The sequence below is a fragment of the Lepus europaeus genome, chromosome 16, assembly GCF_033115175.1.
Source record: "Lepus europaeus isolate LE1 chromosome 16, mLepTim1.pri, whole genome shotgun sequence".
NCBI lineage: Eukaryota > Metazoa > Chordata > Mammalia > Lagomorpha > Leporidae > Lepus > Lepus europaeus.
Genome location: NC_084842.1, coordinates 27,712,500 through 27,733,363, shown reverse-complemented (window position 1 = coordinate 27,733,363; position 20,864 = coordinate 27,712,500). Strand labels below are relative to the sequence as shown.

Here is a 20,864-nt window from a genome sequence, read left to right as displayed (position 1 = left end):
TCCCTGCCAGTAAATACACTATGGAAATGGTGCTTGCCATTGGTGGCCTTTTAATAAGACAGGTGAGAGAGGAGTTAGGTTTACCAGACACTGAATCTGTGACCTGTGAGAGCCGCTCACAAACCCAGGAAGAACTGCAGAATGCTCCCAAAACATGCACTGTCTTTAACTCGGGGTGCAGGGGTGCACCTACCCGCACGCTGAACCTTACCCAAGGCAATGACAGGCATCCTCACCTCACAGGAAGTCACAGAGTCCTGTGCAGGTGGGAGGACGCCCTGGGCAGTTCAGGGCCAGTAGTCATCAGCCAAGCTGATGCATACGGAATGCCCTTCTCCTCTCAGCTTGTTCCGGGCTCCATAGCAATACTTTCAGAAACCCATACATAAACTAAACAGAGACACTGTAAAAATGACTGATATAAATACCTTCAAGTAGTTATTTTCCCCACCACCTCAAGACTGTGTTTTTAGATTAATTTATTTATTTGAAAGGCAGAGAGAGAGAGATCTTCCATTTACTGGTTCACTCCCCAAATGCCTGCAACAGGCAGGCCTGAGCCAGGCAGAAGCCAGGAGCCAGGCCTCCATCTGCGTCTCCCATGTGGGTGGCAGGGACACAACTACTGGGACCCTCATCCATTGCCTCCCCAGGCACACTAGAAGGGAACTGTGTTGGGAACGGAGTAGCTGGACTCGATCTAAACTCTGAAACGGAATGCAGACGTTGCAAGTGGTGGCTTCATCCACTGTGCCATAATGCCCACCCCTGAGTTTTTTTATTGTTCATTGTAGCAGAATTTGTGCTTCGCAGTGTTTCCATGAGTGACTTCCGGCTTGTCTGAATCCAGTTTGCACCTGCCACCCCCAGCAGGATAAGAGGAAAAGCACCGCCTCCTTCTCTCCTTTGTGCCTTTAGCTGTTAACCAGTGTAAGATCTCTGAAGGGGCTAGGTCACTGGTGCAGAGTAAGACTGAAAGCTCCATGCTAACTGACAGGCCTCTCCTCTGCTGCTGTTCCGTGAAGGCAGAGTAGACGGGTTTCCTCTGCTGACTCCCCAGCCCGGGCTCTGGAAGCAAGGCTCACTAGATCTCTAATACCGAGTCTCCAGAATTAATGTTGACGTAAAGTACAAAGTAGTACGACGTCCCTCAGTTCTGCCTTTGCGTGTGAAGTTACTTGGAGAAAAGTGTGTTTCCAGAATGTGAGTTAGGGAAGCCTGGACACGGGATTAGGAGTGGGTTTGGTGGGCGTTGTCTTTCTGGGATTACAAGGAAAAAGCTTCGTGCAGTTCGCAGGAACTGTGGGTCTTCTTTGAATGATGTGAAGCATAGACTGTGAACACAGCCTGTCACATCTGAGACTCCAGAGGTGCTGGGCGGTGATGTTTTCAAGCTGTTTAAGTTTTCTGAACAATATGCTACTCAGCCTTTCTTCTCTAGTAGGATAATGTATCCCATTTCTGGGAAGTGGTCACCAGCATCTCTTGTCTCATGCTCAGGGTATGAGTTACGAGGATATGGGATAAAGTCTCCAGTACCTACTGAGTGTGTTCCTGCCCTCCTGAGCTCACAGTAACTGATCTTGGAGTTGACTGTGCATGGCGCAGGTGGGACGTGAACTTTGCCTGCCCCGCGACTGTCCTCCTCGCCACTTCCCAGTCACATGCCTTTGCTGCAGTCTCGTGCGTGGCAGGCTGGGCCGCTGCAGGCTCAGCGCGCAGTCGGCACGGGCGGGTTAAGAAGAGGTCTCTGCGGCCGAGCAGCGAGCGCCCCGGCAGCAGTGCTGCAGCTGGACAGGGAACTCGTCAGTGCCTTCCGTCTCTCCTTTGCAGATACCAAGCAGCAGCCATGAACCCAGAGCAGTTGAAGGAGCTGTGAAACCCATTTTATCCTTGCTCTTCGCAGATATTTCAGGGTCGCTGTGCTTCCCTCCTCAGCTGACGTCAGCTGTCTCTTTCGGACAAAAGTCCATCCGCCCACAGAATCCGTTTTGTTCAGTGATGTGTTCCGAGTGGCCATCTCCCAGGCAGCCTTACAGCAGAAGACGCTGCGAGTAGATCTGTGCTCTGCGAGGAAGCACCGGAGGGAGGAGTGCCTGGTAGGTGACCTCGCGGTCCTGCTTGCTCTGTGGCCAGCCCTGAAGCTGCTGTCTACCTGCCCTATGCCTTGAGGTACAGCCAGTGGCTGTTTGGTTTGTGTGGGTTCTTTTTTCCCTGGAGTATTGATTTCCATCATTCATTCTCTTATTCCAGATTTTTAAAATGTGCTTATAAATCTTGACTCTATGAATTCTACTTTGTGTTTAGCCCTCTGACAACAGAAGAACTGTTGCCTCTGTTGTGACAGTTCCGTGTGCAGCGTGTTCACTTCTCCCAGCGCCAAGCCCTGTGCTGAGCACTGGGTGTCTTCACTTCAAGACAGCCTTATGAAAGTCACTAGGAAAGGTGTGATTCCCCCTTGTTCAGATCGAGAGCTGCTTAGAGAACGTACCCAGGGGCACACAGGCACTGCGGGCCCGAGCCACAGATTGTCAAGACTTCCCGGCACACAATTCACTGTTACGGACTTAAATTAAGCAATACACCGAATATACAGTTCGCTTACTCCACTCATTCTCCTCACCACAGTATCAGCGCTTCCAGGAAGATGGTATTTAGAGCAATATAATATTCAGATGCCACGACGGAAGACTCCACACTTAGCTAATTATGACTTTCAGCCACCATTGTTCATAATAACCCAGGCATCTGAAGGGGTGCCGTGTTAGCGTCTCCAGCTGAGGGTTCCTCTGCAGTCCGTGGGAAGCACAGACCCACGCCTGTTTCCTGATGAACAAAAGTTGAAGAGTGATAGGTTTCTTCTTGGAAAAAAAAAAAGTTTGATAATGTCCACCAATAAAGAAAATGACAGGCTAGAGAACAGACTTTCTAACTGTGCCACATCTGAGCCCTCAGTAAAGTTCCTAACCGTGCTCATCGGGATCTCTTCAAAACCAGTAACATAGTTTCAGTTAGCTTCTGGCTGTGTGTGATGTGGTGGAACATGAAAGCCTTTAGCCACTCCTTTTTTGGACTCTTCTGTAACCTTCCTGTCCAAAGAAAAACTTCCCTATATGATTCTCATTCGAGAACCAGTTGGCATTTGAATTTGTTTTAAAAATTTTCAGTGGATGATGGACTGTTTGTGAGTACTAAGTCACTTTTACGGTTTATTACAAGAAGTTTTATGTTTAGGATTATCATTTATTTTGTTTTTCAATTCTTTACTTAAAAATAATTGCACATTTGCAAAAAACAAAAAAAAAAGGCTTTACGCTTAGTCATTAGTTGTTGACGAAGTGGTATCTAACAGTGATGCCGGGATTGACTTTAATTTGGGGGTGATTTCTTATTTAGTCCTGCTGGAAAACAAGACGGCACTGACCTTTTAAAAATCCCACCAGTGCTTTATATCATGAGTACCGTGTGGGGATTTGTTTCCCCTAAAGTGAGCTCACCTGATAATCTTGATTGTGTCATAAAGAACAAAGACTAATTTAAACATCTTCATTTCTCTCTTCTTTCTTTTTCTTTTCATTTCACATAGGCTGGAACTCAGATCAGCCTGGCAGATTTGCCATTTTCCAACGAGATCTTCACTCTGTGGTATAACTTGCTTCCTTCCAAGCAAATGCCTTGTAGACAGAATGAAGAAGAAAAAGAAGATTCCGTATTTCCACCAAACCAGCCGTTGGGAGACTCTATAGATCTGGTGAGTCAGAATGAGAGAACAGTCATTAAGACTTAATAGAGCGGCCGGCGCCGTGGCTCAACAGGCTAATCCTCTGCCTTGTGGCGCCGGCGCACCGGGTTCTAGTCCCGGTTGGGGCGCCGGATTCTGTCCCGGTTGCCCCTCTTCCAGGCCAGCTCTCTGCTATGGCCCGGGAGTGCAGTGGAGGATGACCCAAGTGCTTGGGCCCTGCACCCCATGGGAGGCCAGGAGAAGCACCTGGCTCCTGCCTTCGAATCAGCGCGGTGCGCCGGCCACAGCGGCCATTGGAGGGTGAACCAATGGCAAAGGAAGACCTTTCTCTCTGTCTCTCTCTCTCTCTCACTGTCCACTCTGCCTGTCAAGAAAAAAAAAAAAAAGATTTAATAGAGCGATGGGAAGCACAGAATTCTCTGAGACTCATGATTTTTTATTCATTTTTTCTGGCTTTCCTTCTTTTCCTTTCATAGCTTTACCCTCTTCTCAGCCTCATAAAAATAAAAATGAAAGACAATTTCCAGCTTTGTTTCAAGTAAGATTTATAAAAGGATCATGCTTCACTTTTTTATGTGGCCATTGAAAACCTTTTTTATTTATTTATTTAAAGATTTATTTTCTTTATTTGAAAGGCAAAATTACAAAGCGAGAAGGCAAGACAGAGAGTTCTTCAATCTGCTGGTTCACTTCCCAGTGCTGGGCCAGGCCGAAGCCAGGAGTTTCTTCTAGGATTCCCATGTGGGTGTCAGGGACCCAAGCACTTGAGCCATCTTCTGCTACTTTCCTAGGTGCATTAGCAGGGAGCTGGATCGGAAGTGGAGCAGCCAGGACTCAAATCGGCGCCCGTATGGGATGCTGGCACTGTAGACAGAGGTTTTACCCACTCCACCACAACACCAGCCCCAAACCTTTTTATTTAAATGCACACTTTGATACCTTGTGTTCACATACTTGATTCCATTGGCACTCTTAGATTTTTGCAAATTTTAAATCATTAAGCCTAATTAGTGTGTTAGTTTTTTTGTTTTTGTTTTTGTTTTCATTTTGTAGTGATTTATCTATTTATTTTGAAAGTCAGAGTTAGAGAAGGAGAGAAACAGAGAGAGAAATCTTCCATCCACTGCGTCACTTCCCAGATGGCCACAACGGCCAGGCCTGGGCCAGGCCAAAGCCAGAAGCCAAGAGCCAGGAGCTTCTTCTGGGTCTCCCACTTGGATGCAAGGGCCTAAGCACTTGGACTGTGTCCCACTGCTTTCCCAGGCACTTTAGCTGGGAGCTGGATCGGAAGTGGAGCAGCCGGGACATGAAGCAGTGCCCATATTAGATGCCAGCATTGTAGGTGGTGGGTTGACCTAGAACACCACAATACGCAGGCCCTGGTTTTCCTTTTGTCACATCAGTATCGCTGAGTGTTTGCTGTTCAACAGTCTGTTACAACCAGCAGTCATGCATTAGTGCCTGAAAGGATTTGCAGAGGGACGTTTGGTGAGGCATCACTGATTTGGCATTCGTGGTATTGTAGCTGAGTCCGAGTTTGTTTTAGAATGTCGATGAGAAAAGATGAAGCAGCGGTGTAGTACTGACCACCTGCTCTGTGCAGGGAGGCTGGTGGACGTCACGGTGGGTGGTGAAAGGGAAGCAGACACAGCCGTGGAGCTTCTGTCACAGTCCCAGGTTTGCCTTTAGAACCATCACCCTGTGCGTATGGTTTCTGAACTAGCTTTATTGTAATTCAATCCATGTATCAAGTGATTCCTCCACTTAAATGGACAGTTCAGGCACTTCAGCCATAGCTTAGAGGACTGTCGTATACTCACAGGGTTTTGTAGCCATCTTGGCAATCTATTAGGGCACTGCCATCATCCCAGTGAGCACCCCTGCACCTGTGAGCAGTCACTCCCGATTCCCCCGAGGCGACCACTGATGACTTTCTGTCTCAATTTGCTTATTCTGGATATTTCATACAAATGAGATAATTCGCTGTTTTCCTCTTGGGCTGGTCTTCTTTCAGTTAGCATGCAGTTTTCAAGGTAAATCCACAATGCAGCAGTACTAGTATTAAATTCCTTTTTAGTCTCAAGTAATGCTCTGTTGTGAATGTAACACATGTTGTTTATTCATCAGCTGATGAGCATCTGAGTTGTTCTGTGTTTTGACTGTTATAAATAATGGCGCTATGAACATTCGTGTATACAAGCCTTTGTATAGACACCTTTTCATTTCTCCCAGGTACACTGGTATACCTAGGAGTGGAATTACTGGGTCATGTGATAACTCTACTTAATAGCTTGAAGAACTGCAAATTGTGTTTCTTGATGTAATGAGTTACGTATCTTTTCATCACTGAGTTATGAACTTTTACAGCACAAAAGTTTTTAACTTTGATCAAAGTCTAGGGGATCCATTCTTTCTTCATTACGTAGCTGCGGATGTTGTGTCTAAGCGCTCGCCTCACCTAATGCCATGGAGATTCGCCCAGTGTCTCCTCGGAAGAGTCTCAGGCTTAGATCCCTGGTGCGTTTAAGCTGTTAATGTGAGATGGGAGGAATCGTCCAGTTCCGTTCCTTTGAGTGCAGCTGTCCCAGCACCACTTCTTGAAACAAATGTTCTTTCCCTCTTTGAATTATCTTGCATCCTGTCAGCCCTGAGTGTGAGAGTGCATATGTCTGAACCCTCAATTGTGTTTCATCCTCTCTGTGACTGTACCATGCCGATCACTCTTGCTCTGTTGTCATTTTGAAATGAAGGAAGTGACGGTCCTCTAATTTTACTTGTCACTTTCAAGATTGTTTTGTCTGTTCAGGGTCCCTAATATTTCGTATGAATATTAGTATCAGTTCATCAATTTCTGCAAAAAGTGGCAGCAAGGATTTTGAAAGGAATAACATTGACTCCAGGTCTGTTCAGGGGTATTTTCATCTTAACAGTTTTCAGTCTGCTTGTCCCATGGATTCTGGATGCATTTCTGTTTATTTAAGTGTTCCTTAATTTCCTCCAACAACGTCTTATAGTCTTTAGAGTCCTAAGTATTTTATTCTTTTTGATACTATTGTGAATGGAACTGTTTTCTTCATCACGTTTTCTGATTATTTGTTACCTAATTGATTTTTGCTTATTTTTCTTGTATCCTGCAACCTTGATAAACTTGTGTATTAATTCTAATAGTTTTTAGTGGATTCCTGAGGATGTTCTGTATGTATGATCATATCTTTGTGCAGATAATCTTGTTCCTTCCTAGTTGAATGCCTTTTGTCTATTTTTCTTGCTTATTTGCCCTGGTTAGGGCTTCCAGTACAATGTTGGAAGAGGTGTGAGATCAGACATCCTTATCTAGTTTTTGATCTTAGAGGGGAACCATTCATCATTGAGTATGACTCTTGCTGTCAGTTTTTCATACATGATGTTTATCAGGTTGAAGAAAACTTCCTTTCTCAGTTTCTTGAGTGTTTTTTTTTTTTTAATCATCAATAGCTATTGGATCTGACAATTTTTTTAAAGGTTTATTTATCTATTTGAGAGGTAGAGTTACATTCAGTGAAAGGGAGAGACAGAGAGAGGTCTTCCATCTACTGGTTCACTCCCCAAATGGCGGCAATGGCCGGAGCTGCACCAGTCTGAAGCCAGGAGCCAGGAGCTTCTTCCAGGTCTGCCATGTGGGTGCAGTCCTTGGGCCATCTTCCACTGTTTCCCCAGGCCATAGAAAGCTGGATTGGAAGAGGAGCAGCCGGCGCCACAGGCGGAGACTTAACCCACTGTGCCACAGCACTGCCCAATTATTTTTTCTGCAACTATTGAGATGATCATGTGACTTTTGCCTTTTATTCACTTATTATGGCTTGTTAATTGATTTTCAAGTGTTAAGCCAATTTTACCTCCCAAGGTTAAATCCCACATGGTCATGGTGTAGAGCCTTTTCACATTAATGGATTAGATTTGGGCTATTCTGATTAGGATTTTTGTGTCTATATTCATAATTTTCATTTCTTGTGATGTATCTATCAGGTTTTTAAAGATTTATTTGAAAGGCAGAGTTGGGGGGGAATCTTTCATTTGCTGGTTTACTCCCCAAATTACTGCAATAGCTGGGGCTGAGCCAGGCTGAAGCTGGGAACCAGGAGCTTCACCTGGGTCTTGCACTTGGGTGCAGGGGCCCAAGCACTTTGGTCATCTTCCTCTGCTTTCTCAGGCACATTAGCAGGGAGCTGGATCAGAAGTGCAGCAGCTGGGACTCGAACTGGTGCCCATATGGGATGCCAGTGTTGCAGGTGGTGCATTAACCCACTGCACCACAACACTGATCCTCTTTATCAGATTTTAGTATCAGAATAATTTTGGTCTCATGGAATGAGTTAAGAGGCATTTCCTCCTTTTTACTTTTGGAAGGCTTTGAGGGAAAAAATGATATTAGTTTTACTTTAAATAGTTAGTAAAATTTACCAGTGACGCCATCTGTTACTGGTTGAAGTTTTCGTTTACAAATTCAACTCTTTTTTTTTTCCTAAGTCTATTTGTAATTTTCTTCTTGAGTTAGTTAGTAACTTCTGTCTTCTTATGAATTTATCTGTTTCATCTTGCTTATCTAATTTGTTGCTATATAATTTTCATAGTCCATTTTATATCTGTAGGGTTAGTAATAATATCCCCTGAATCATATTAATTGAAGCCTTCTTTCAAATTTTCTTGGTCAGTTCAGCTAAAGATTTGTTAAAGGGCCTTTTGAAAGAGCCAATTTTTAGTTACATATGTTTCCCTAATGGTTTTCTGTATGCTGTTTCATGAATTCCATTCTAGTACTTTTTAAAAATATATATATATATATTTATTTAAAAGGCGAGTTACACGAGAGAGGGAGAGGCAGAAGCAGAGAGAGAGAAGTCTGCCATCTGCTGGTTCACTCTCCAAATGGCTGCAATGGCCAGGACTGGGTCAGACCAAAGCCAGGAGCCAGAAGTATCATCCAGGTCTCCCACATAGGTGCAGGAGCCCAGACACTTGGGCCATCTTACGCTGCTTTCCCAGGCATATTAGCAGATAGCTGGATTGGAAATAGAGCAGCCAGGACTTAAACCGTCAGTCATATGGGGTACCAGCGCTTCAGGCAGCACTTAACCTGCTATACCACAGCACTGGCCCCTCAATTCTAGTCTTTACTGTGTCCATTCTTCTGATGGCTCTGAGTTTATTTTGCTCTTTACCTTTTTTTTTCCTTTTTCATTTATTTGAAAGACAGAGAGAGCTCCCATCCTCTGCTTCAAACAAGATGCCTGCAACAGCAAATCTTCAAATCTAGGTCTCCCAAGCAGGTGGCAAGAACTCAGTTACTTTGGTTATTATCACTGCTGTCTCCCCAGAGTCTGCATTAGCAGGAAGCTGAAGTCAGGAGCCAGAGTCAAGTATCCAGACAAGCACCCTGAAATGGGATGTGCGTGTCCTAACCAGAGATCAAATGCCCAGCAGCCCTCTACATTTTCTTAAGGTGGAAAGTTAGGTTACTAATTTGATGCATTCTTTTTCCCCCCAGAAACCTTTTATTTAAGGTATAAAAACTTAATGCATTTCATAAAAACAACTTTAAGAACTTAGTGATAGTGATTCTTCTTACCCTACCTGTCCTCCCACTCCAATTTGCATGCAGTTTCCTCCGTCATTTTCTCCCTAAACTTCCCTGAGACTTCAGTCTCTGCACGTTTTTTCACCATCTTCCCCTGGACTAGAACAGGGAGCTCCCTCCCTATTCCACCATCTTGGTACCTCTCCTTTTTTTCTAAATCTAGGTGTTTAAAATTTTTCCTCTAAGCACTGCTTTAGCAGTAGCTCTAAGTTTTGGTATGCTGTATTTCAATTCTCATTCCTCTCAAACTATTTTGTAATTTTCCTTGTGATTTTTTCTTTGGTAGATTATTTAGGAATGTATTAATTTCTGTATGTTAGTTAATTTCTCATTTCATGTTTAGTTGATTTTTAGTTAATTCCAGTGTAGCCAAAGAGCATGCTTTGTGTAACTTCAGTCTTTAAATTTATTGAAGTTAGTTTTGTGGTTTTGTATATCCCAGAGAATGTTTCATGTGTACCTAAGAAGGTCATGTATTCTGTTATTAGGCAGAATGTTCTAGAGATGTTAGGTCTAGTTGATTTATAGTGCTGTTGGATAAGAACATTTTGTTATACTTTTTATCCTATGTTAGTCTCACTCTGTGATATTCTTTCCTGGAGAAGGGTGATGGAAAGATCTATGACAAAATAAGTGCGTGAATCTTACCTGAACAGTCTGCAGAATTTGCACAAAGCAAACTCTCCTACAAAGCCTCTACATAGGTCAGGGTGTAGAACACTACCATTACCCAGAATCCTTCTTAATACCAAGGCTTGAACTCTTTACTTAACACAGACTTATTCATAGATGTTTAAATCCAATTGAAAATAGATCCCAATTGAAAATTAAGAATGGAAATAAGAGAGGGAGGAAATGTACAGTTTAGCATACAATTCCCACAGACTTACCCCTAAGGGTGAAGCTAAAAACTTGCCAAATCCCATTAAGCTGGGTGGTACTAATGTCATCTTACATATTAAAGTGACATTTTAAGTGTTCAACTGATCATATAGATAGGATTAAGTGTCAAAGCAATCACAAAATAAAACTAAGTGTCTGGTAATAACAATAGATAGAATTAAAAAGGAGACAATGATCAACATGGGAAGCAGGCCACACAGCAGACTCATAGAATGACAAACGCCCTAAACAGTAGTCTGACCTCAGAGTCAGCCCTTAAGGCATTTGGATCTGGCTGAAAAGCCCATGAGAGCATTTCAGGCGTGGAAAGCCAAGACACTGTGGCAAAAAGTGGTCTACATGAAGAATCTTTGTGAGTGAGACCCCAGTGGAAGGAAGAGGCCATCAAAGAAGGAGGTACTTTTTTCTGCAGGCAGGAGAGAACTCCACCTTGCTTATGTCCCTGTCTAAATACTGATGGAGTTTGTGGAATCAAAATGCTTCCATAGCCTAGGCAGCTCATGACAAGCGCCCCAGGTGATCACTGACATCATAAATAAGAGTGTCAATTGTTAAATCAACAACAGGAGTGACTGTGCACTTACTCCCCCTGCAGGACCTCTGTCCTTAATGAGTTGTACTATGGAAATTAACGGTAAAACTAGTGCTCGAGGCTGGCGCCGTGGCTTAACAGGCTAATCCTCCGCCTTGCGGCGCCGGCACACCGGGTTCTAGTCCCGGTTGGGGCACCGGATTCTATCCCGGTTGCCCCTCTTCCAGGCCAGCTCTCTGCTGTGGCCTGGGAAGGCAGTGGAGGATGGCCCAAGTGCTTGGGCCCTGCACCCGCATTGGAGACCAGGAGAAGCACCTGGCTCCTGGCTTCGGATCAGCACGATGCGCTGGCCACAGTGGCCATTGGAGGGTGAACCAACGGCAAAAAGGAAGACCTTTCTCTCTGTCTGTCTCTCTCACTATCCACTCTGCCTGTCAAAAAAATAAATTAAAAAAAAAAAAAAAAAAAAAAACTAGTCCTCGAACAGTACTTGATACTTTGTGTGTCTATGTGGGTGCAAACTGTTGCACAGTTGGTCTTCTGTATATAAAGATAATTAAAAATGAATCTTAATGTAGAATTGGATGGGAGAGGGAATAGGAGATGGGATGGGAGAAGGCATGGGAGGGCGGGTATTGGGGGGAAGAACCATTATATTCCTAAAGCTGTACCTATGAAATTTGTATTCATTAAATAAAAGCTTTCAAAAACGAAAGATTGAATACCACCATTACCCCAGAATCCTCCTTGATGCCTCACCCCTGTCAGATTTTTTCATAGTATAGTGTCCATGCACTTCTCAAAGGCCCTGCAGTAACGGAACCATTATCTGTTCTCTCAATCTGGCCAGGCATACTCACCATTGTGTGTGTGAGTCATCCACATTGTCTGTGTAATTGTAGTCCATGCTCCTTGTTCCTTAGTACTGTATTGTTTAATTATATTACAGTTTATCCATTCTAACACTGATGGAAATTTGACTTACTACTAATGGGGGTAGAGGTGTGTATCGTAAATAGTGCAGCTATTAGCATTCTTGTACCTATCTTTTGGTAGAAATATTGTCCATCTTCTTTGATTTTTGTCATTTTGGTGGTGGTATAGCATTATCTCATATTTTTAACTTGGATTTCTCTTTATTCAAGATTTTATCCATTTTCTTATTGTGTATTTTATTGGTTTATGGGGTTAATCTCAGATATTAGTGTTTTCAGTTATATTTATTGCAAATATATTTCCCCATTCTGTGGCTTCCCTTGTTTTCTTAATGTTGTCTTTTGAATGAATGGAAATACTGAGCTTTAATTAGGTCTTATTTATCATTTTCCCCCTTTATGCATAGTACTTTTCACTTGCTATTTTAGAGTTTTATTACTTTTGTAATGATTTACATTTATTTGAGAGCAGAATAACAGAGAGAGAGAAAGACACACACACACACACACTCACACACATATACACACACACAGAGAGAAATATCTTCAATATCTTGTTCACTCCCCAAATGCCTACTGGAGCAGGGCCAGGCTGAAGCCAGGAGAAAGGAACTACATCCAGGTCTCCCATTTGGGTGACAGGAACATAAGCACTTGGGCGATCATCTACTGCCTCACAGGCACATTAGAAGGAAGCAGGATGTGAAACATGGAGTTGCTGGGACTCAAACTGGCACTCCAATATGAGATGCAGTGTTGCAAGTGGCAGCTTAACAAGCTGCACCGCAACGCCCACTCCAAGAGCTTATATTGTTTTGTCATTTACATTTAGAGCTATAATCCATCTGGTATTAGTTTTTCCTAAAATATGAGTTAGATTTCAAGATTCTTTTTTATCCATATATGATGGCTGATTAATTCAGCATCATTTGTTGAAAAGACCATCTTTCTCTGGATTGCAGTATCACCTTTTTATATACAAAAAATGATTTATTTATTTATTTATTTGAAAGTCAGAGTTAACACAGAGAGAGGAAAGGCAGAGAGAGAGAGAGGTCCTCCATGCAATGATTCACTCCCCAATTCACCACAATGGTCAGAGCAGTGCCAATCTGAAGCCTTGAGCCAGGAGCCTCTTCCAGGTCTCCCATGCTGGTGCAAGGGCCCAAGGACTTGGGCCATCTTCTACTGCTTTCCCAGGCCACAGCAGAGAGCTGGGTGGAAGTGGAGCAGCCAGGTCTCGAACTGGTGCCCATATGGGATGCTGGTGCTTCAGGCCAAGGTGTTAACCCACTGCACTACAGCACCGGCCCCTGCAGTGTCACTTTTTATTCAAGTGACCTTTATAAAAGTGTGTGTGAGAGGCTGGTTCTGTGGCATAGTGGGTTAAGCCTCTGCCTGCAGTGCCAGCATCCCATGTGGGCACTGATTTAGGGCCCTGCTGCTCCTCTTCTGATTCAGCTCTCTGCTATGGCCTAGGAAAACAGTGGAAGATGGCCCAGGAGCTTGTGGGAGACCCAGAGCAGCTCCGGCTCCTGGCTTTAGATCAGCCTGCTCCAGCCATTGTGGCCATTTGGGGAGTGAACCAGCAGACGGAAGACCTTTCTCTCTCTGCCTGTCTGTCTCTATCAGTACCTCTCAAATAAATAATCTTTAATTTAAAAAAAGTGAGTCTGTTCCTAGATTTTCTTTTCCGTTCCATTGGCTTATTTATCTATCTTTGTGACAACATCATACTTTTGCAAAGCGAAGGCTTTCCCAAGTCCATAATTTGAAATTATTTTTCTGAGGATATTCATAGAAAGAAGGGAACTTCAAAAAGTTTTGAAAAATAGAATTAAAAGATAAGTTTATTTTGGTGCAAAAATCCTTTGAAGCCCATGCATGGTTTTGTGTTTTTTTTTTCTAATACACATTTTCATGAACTTTAAGCAGCTGGTTTTTTTTTTTGCTTGGTTTGCCTTGACAGGAATCCTGGGCTAACTTTACAGTTCACTTTATCTGGCCGCAAGGGCTGACTCCCTTTGGAGTCCTGAGCTCAGTTTTAGTCTTCTGCTCACACTGCCAAGGCCAGTTCTAGGCAGCCACCGTCCGCTCAGCCCACAGGCCTCACTTAGAGAATTGACAAACACCAGTAGCTGTGATGGTAGCTTCACCTTGCGATCCTCTTCTCCCTGGGATCTTGGCCCTCAGGTCCTGCTTGCTTTTGTTGCTCTTCACTGCTTTAAAAACGATTGGGAGTTTTTATTTGTTTTTGCTTCCTTGTACTCAGCTTTCATGTTTCTTCTCAGCAGGAGAGTTGAGCCTCATCCAGGCTTTCTCTTTCACAGCGGGAAGTATAAGTCCTGCTCTCAGAGTCTTCACAGCCTGTCTGGGGTATATGATGTTAATTGCCCCATGTTTTCATTCTCCAGGATGCAGTGTCAACCTTGCTTGCAAGAACATCAGCTGAGCTGTTGGCTGTAGAACAAGAATTAGCACAAGAAGAGGAGGAGGAACCAGGGCACGAAGAGCAGGGGGGTCCAGATGGCGACTGGTAAAACCATCCTTTACTTCCGCTGTAGGGAACTTAAAGAGAATGTGTTTAGTTTCTCATAAGAAGTTTCTAGGGACTCCTTTTTGGAAGCGACGCAGCTGTAGTGAGCTGTAGCTGAGGGAAAGTCTGTGCTTGGTCACTGGACAGTTGAAGGTAATGACAAGGGACGAATTTAGCACATTAGCCACAATTTTTCATGCTGTTTTCTGAGCTTTTTTTTTTTTTAAATCCAAGCTATTAATTTGGAAAGATATAGTGGCTTTACTATAGAGTTATAGGTGAATTAAAAACTGACTCTTTAAACTTTTAGAAGTACATTTGGGCTTTGGCAAGACAAAGGAGATATTTAGAAAGCAGCTTCTGAACAGTCTTTCATTGTTACCAGTTTTACTTTTTTCTTTTCTTCTCTTTATCCATACTATGTCCTTTTCAGAGAAAAAGGGGGTGAGGGTGGGTTATTACAGCATTTGTCCAGAGCTGTTATTCCTGGGTTGCAGTCTGTTCTCTAAAAAAAATTTAGTGAATACCTCAGTGTTTTTAAATATAATGTAAAACCACTTAGGTTGATTTTTTAATATATATATTTTTAATATATAATACATATTATATATAATAGATAATATATATTTTAATATATTTAATTTCTTCTATTATGTTTGGTTGAATTACTGTTAGCACACATTTGCGCCTACATATATAGAATGCTTTTGTGTGTCTGTATCTACATAACATGGTTTTAAAACTCAGAGTGACAGGGTACATCATAGACAATACTCATGGATATTCAAAGGAAGACCTGCTGGAGTGATGTAGAAAGGTGCAGTGAGACCTTGTGCTTACCAGAAGTCCTTTTAGTGAATAGAAGGCAGAGCCCTGGGGAACAGGTAGCATGATTATGAGTTCATTATAGCATCTGGAAGTGTTGCATTTTCCTCAGGTGTGTAAAATACGGTTTGTTGCACACATACGTAAATAAAAGAACTTATAACTCAGAGTAGTGGTCGTTGGTTCCCCCTGGTTTTCATTTCATGGCCAGAAATTTAAAAATCAATCCGCCATTTTGTCATTGTGCCGCCAGTTGCCGTTAGATTTCGACACTTAAGTGTCAGCTGGCAGAATGTTCTTTTTTTTTTTTTGGACAGGCAGAGTGGACAGTGAGAGAAAGAGACAGAGAGAAAGGTCTTCCTTTTTGCCGTTGGTTCACCCTCCAATGGCCACTGCGGCCGGTGCATCTCGCTGATCCGAAGCCAGGAGCCAGGTGCTTCTCCTGGTCTCCCATGCGGGTACAGGGCCCAAGGACTTGGGCCATCCTCCACTGCCTTCCCGGGCCACAGCAGAGAGCTGGCCTGGAAGAGGGGCAACTGGGATAGAATCCTGTGCCCCAACCGGGACTAGAACCCGGTGTGCCGGCGCCGCAAGGCGGAGAATTAGCCTGTTAAGCCACAGCGCCGGCCTAGAATGTTCTTCTAAGAACGTGAAGCTCAGCAAAGCTTGGGAAGCTGGAAGCAAGCTGGAGCTCCTGCCTGGTGAATCTGTGGGACTGCGCTTGTGCTCCGGTGTGGCTGTGACGCCGCCCAGCCGGTGCCACGGTCAGGTTAACCGTGAGGTGGTGTGGCCGTCAGGCGTCAGCGTAGTGGTCAGACGCCCCGTACGCCATGCTAGTCTGCGGACACGGTCAGGAACAGACATTTTAATCCTTCTGTCTTCACTCACTCTGACCTGCTTGGAACTCCGTTCTGTTGTCTGACTGCTTTCATGGTTAACTAGCAACTAGTAATGCACTGTTGTGCAGTGAGTGTCAATATATTTTACTGCTGGGATTAAATTTTGTGTGTGAATTTTAGCATATTTGCATTTTAATATCTGGGAATTAGGTCCTGTTTCCCAAGTTTAACTTGTATACCATGCTATGGTGGTTTTACCACTGATTGCTAGAGAGTAAAGTGAAAATTTTATTTTTTTGAGATACGTAATTAAACAGTCCAGCCAAAAAAATGGCTCACGCTATTTCCCAGAAAGTGGGTGAGCGTGCGCAGGTCCCACTCCTCGGTGAGCACGGGCGCTCCACTTACAGTGTGTTTTGTTTGTCTCATCCTAGGCTAACGCTGCTGAGAGTGGCCGCCGCCGACATTGTGGCCGAAGATGAGGCTGAAGTTAAGTTGCTGGAGGGCAGTAGCTGCACCCCAGACTCCAGCTCACGAGCTCACGTTCCTGAGATGAGTGAAGGCGGCAGTAGGAGAGGAAGCGAGTGTGCCAAAGACCCTGGGAGTCAGCCACCGATGGGGACGCCCACGCTGGTGGGTGCTCAGCCTCACAGGCACCAGCTAGACTCCTTAGATGCTCCTGTATCTCCTCAGGTGCAACTCCACGGCAGGATTTTGTACCAGGAGCTGCTAGTGAAAGACGATGGTGGAAATAGGCTCTGAAAAGCATTGTAGATGCTTTGACTTTTTTTAATGTGCCAAAATACTGATTTTTCCACGAATATTTGATCTAAAAAAAGAAACAGTGCTAGCTCCTTTTGCTCTCTGTATTTTGTGAATACTGATTTTAAAGTATTCTCTGAATTTCTTGGCTAGAAGGGTGACTGAACTGATCAAGTTTCAGATAGGATGTCAGTTTATTTTGATTGCAGACACAGGTAGATATTTAGTTGATCTTGGTCAGATGCTGTCCTGACTGGAGTTTGTGGAAAGTGGCAGTTGACTCCGTTCTGGCAGAGGCCCCAGCCAAGCTAGTGAGTAGGTAGCTTCACTGGCCCCCTAGCGGGGAAAACCGTTTTTACACTTTGAGGATCCCGGCACTCTTGGAATGGTGGTAATAAAAGTTAGAAAATGCCTGTTTATTTGTGAGAAAATAATACACCCTGTCCAAGCATGTCCTTCCACTCTCATTAGGAGAGTTTCGGAATCCACGCAAAACTAGCAGTAAACATATGCCTTTGCCTCCCTCATTTGTATTTTGAGAAACTTCCATTTTTATTTAAATTTTATTTTTGTTACGTTCCCAAAGATCCAGTGAAAAATCCAAATTCAGCTGCACAACACTTCTTCCATTCATATATGTTTGACTGCGTGTTCTAGTTAAATTTACCCTTGTGTAGTTTGTCCTGTCTTTTATCATTTATTCTGGAAAAAAAATCTCATTAGAAAGCTGAATAGTGTTTAACGATGACACATTCCCAGATAGGATTAGTTATGGAGCCTCTTCAGTCCCAGCCTTCATGTCGAAGCCTGGCCTGTTAGAGACGTTGCTGCTGTCGTGGGCAACCTCGTTGGGCAGCCTGCCAAGAGCTCTCGGTAGAAAACCTTCCTTCCCAGTTGCCCTTCCCAAGTTGCACGCGAGCCCTGCTCTCCGGAGCAGCCACCCAGCCAGAGGAGTCCCTGTGGCTTTTCTTACTTAGAAGACCTGCCGACTTCTCTTGCAGGTTGATAAGGAGACGAACACAGATGAAGCAGTTAGCGGGGGCGTGGCGGTTCGGCCCAAAGAGCGAAGTGGCCTGAGCCCGGGCCGGCCGCCGCTGGCACGGAGCGGCATGATCGTGCGCTCACAGACCTTCTCGCCGGGCCAGCGGAGCCAGTACGTGTGCAGGGTAAGCCGCGGGGGCGTCTTCCCCTCTGCCACAGACGCTGCGGGAGAATCTGCGTGGTCGCTGAAAACACGCTTGGCTAGAAACGCTCCACAGTGGGCATCGTCCCGTGGCTGCGATTGTGTTTAGCTTGTGCTGGCGCCACAGCTAGTCTTGTTAGTTCTAACATGACTTATCTAGCAAGTGAGTGGCGTTTAAGGGTCTTGCTACCAGATGTATTTGGACTTAAGTCTTTAGAAACATAAAGTGACTTTGAGATAGGTGTTTTGTACATATCTGCTGTGTATCATGCATGCCTCAAATCATGTTAGTCTTTCAGAGCTGAAAACCAGGAGATGGGTTTTAGAGCAAAAGTCATCTTTTTTTTTTTCTTTTTTAAGACTTATTTATTTATCTGAGAGGCAAAGTGAGAGAGAGAGAGAGACAGAGATCTTCCATCTTTTGTTTCAGTCCCCAAGTGTCCACAATAGCCAGAGCTGGGCAGATCCAAAGCAGGAACCAGGAGCTTCTTCTGGGTCTTTCACATGGGTGCATTGGCCCAAAGACTTTGGCTGCCTCAGTTGCTTTCTCAGGCATATTAGCAGAGAGCTGGATTGGAAATGGAGTAGCCTAGACACGAACTGGCACCCATATGGGATGCCGACACCACAGACAGAGGCTTAACCTATTACAGCACAGTGCCAGACCCCAAAAGTCATCTCTTAATAATGTCCATAGATATAAAATCAGATCCATAGTTCTGTGACAAAAATTCTGGGATTTATGTCAGTTTGCCAAATTTTACCTTCAGAATTATTTGTGATTTACAAAAGACAGATTCAATATTTCTTTAAAGGTTTATTTATTTGAAACACAGAGTTACAGAGAGAGGGAGAAACAGAGACAGGTCTTCCATCCACTGGTTAACTCCCCAAATGGCCACAATGGCCAGGGCTGGGCCAGGCTGAAGTCAGGAGTCAGGAGCTTCCTCCCAGTCCCCCATGTGGGTGCAGGAGCTCAGGGACCTGGGCCATGTTCTGTTGCTTTCCCAGGTGCACCAGCAGAGAGCTGGATTGGAATTGGAGCAGCCCGAACAGGAACCCATGTGGGATGCTGGCATCGCAGGCAGCAGCTTTACTCACTGTGCCACAATGCTGGCCTCAGATATAATATTATAAATTGATCAGAAAGGCTATTAAAATTAGAAGTTAACCAATGTTGTATTAGTTTCCTGCTCTGCAGCACTTTCTAGATTCATCAAGAAGCACAGAGACCCAGAGCCCCGCCCTTGCAGAGCTTTCGTTCTTGGCGATCTCTGCAGATGATGAACAGGGATTACTGTGAATAAGCTGTGAAGTACCTTGGTGGGCATCAGTGCTGTGGAGAACCGTAGAGCAAATTAAGGGGGCTGAGAGTGAGGAGTACAGTGGCATTTATTGGTAAGATGACGTTTCGGCAAAGACCTGCAGCAGGTGAGGAAGGGAATGTGATTCGTCTGTTGTAAGAGAATTCTTGATGTCACAGCCTGTGCCCTAACTCTGACCTTGAGCTCTGTACTTTACATAAACCTTTTTTTTAAAAAAATGAGTATTGAGGAATGAGCATTTGGCCTGGCAGTTACGATGCCTGAGTCCCATGCTGAGAGCCTGCCTCCAGCGCCTGGTTCCAGCTGCCTGCTGATGCAGAGTCTGGGAGGCAATGGTGATGGCTCGAGCCACTGGAATCCCTTACCCACAGCTTAGCCCTGGATTGGAGTTCCCAGCTTCTGGCTTCAGCGTTGGCTTCAGCCCAGCCCCAGCAATTGCCAGCGTTTGGGGAGTAAACCAGCAAATGGGAACATTTAATTTCTCTCTCTCCCTCTCTCTCTTTCTCTCTCTGCCTCTCAAATAAGTAATTTTTTAAAACTATAAAATTGAATATAACATTTTAACTAAAAATACAAAACATGCATAATTTCCTTAACATATCACTTTTATTAACTGCAACCAAAAGTAAGTCATTTAAATTGGTTACCAAAATTAAATTTTTTAAAAGGTTGATTTATTTATTTGGAAGTCAGTGTTACAGAGAGAAAGGGAGAGACAGACAGAATCTTTCATCTGCCAGTCGACTCCCCAGATGGCCACAATGGCCAGGGCCAGGCCAGGCCAGGCCAAAGCCAGAAGCCAAGAGCTTCACCCAGGTCTCCCACATGGGTGCAGGGGTCCAAGCACTTGGGCCATCTTCCACTGCTTTTCCCAGGCCATAGCAGAAAGCGGGATCGGAAGTGGAGCAGCCAGGACTCGAACCAGTACCCACATAGGATGGTGGCACTGCAGGGCATGCTTTATTCACTATGTCACAAATTAAGTTATTTTCAAAAACCATAGAACAGGGAGAAACTTGTTTGGGAAGGATTTCCTTAAAAAAATTCATATTACCACTACCTGCTATATTTGATGAGCTTCTCAATTCTGTAACATCAAATGGCACTATCTGTTACACAGTGATTTTTTTTTTTTTTTTTATCTTTTGTTGCCAGTTAAATCGAAGTGACAGTGACAGTTCAACGCTGGCTAAAAAATCCCTCTTTGTGAGGAACTCCACTGAACGGCGCAGTTTGAGGGTCAAAAGGGTACGTACACATCCTACTCTCCTAAAATCATGCCCGGCAGAGCGCAGATTCCAGAACCGCTCAGTGCCGGGTCTCCACGTTCCTGGGCTGTTGAATGAAGCCGCTGTGATTAGAGACGTAGATGTTGAGTCAATTACGGAGACAGAGGATGCGCTTGAGGGCCTGTGTTCAGCACTGGTGTGGAACCTGCACTGGTTCAGGTGAAGTGTAGTCTGCAGGATCTGCGGAGCGGAGCTTGTGAGCCCCGGCTGAGCACACGACGGCTGCTTTGTCTCCACGGTGTACCTGGCTCTTGAGGCACGGCAAGAGTCTACAACCTGGTACCTTTCCTGAAGAACATCCTGGTAACGGAGTAACTATAGTTTTATAACTTGCTCCAACGGTTATATTAAGGAAGTTAGAGTTAATGTGGGTGGGATA

General features: G+C 44.3%; 1 protein-coding gene across 1 annotated transcript in view; it reads left to right on the top strand.

Annotated features, from left to right (window-relative positions):
* Positions 1 to 20,864, top strand: part of WWC2 (WW and C2 domain containing 2) — a 244,760-nt gene that overhangs the window by 190,300 nt on the left and 33,596 nt on the right. Inside the window, exons 15-20 of the mRNA XM_062213362.1 lie at positions 1,907 to 2,099; positions 3,587 to 3,751; positions 14,141 to 14,262; positions 16,361 to 16,559; positions 17,690 to 17,854; positions 20,352 to 20,444. Of these exons, the coding sequence (XP_062069346.1) occupies positions 1,907 to 2,099; positions 3,587 to 3,751; positions 14,141 to 14,262; positions 16,361 to 16,559; positions 17,690 to 17,854; positions 20,352 to 20,444 (937 nt within the window). The remainder of the gene's footprint in view (positions 1 to 1,906; positions 2,100 to 3,586; positions 3,752 to 14,140; positions 14,263 to 16,360; positions 16,560 to 17,689; positions 17,855 to 20,351; positions 20,445 to 20,864) is intronic.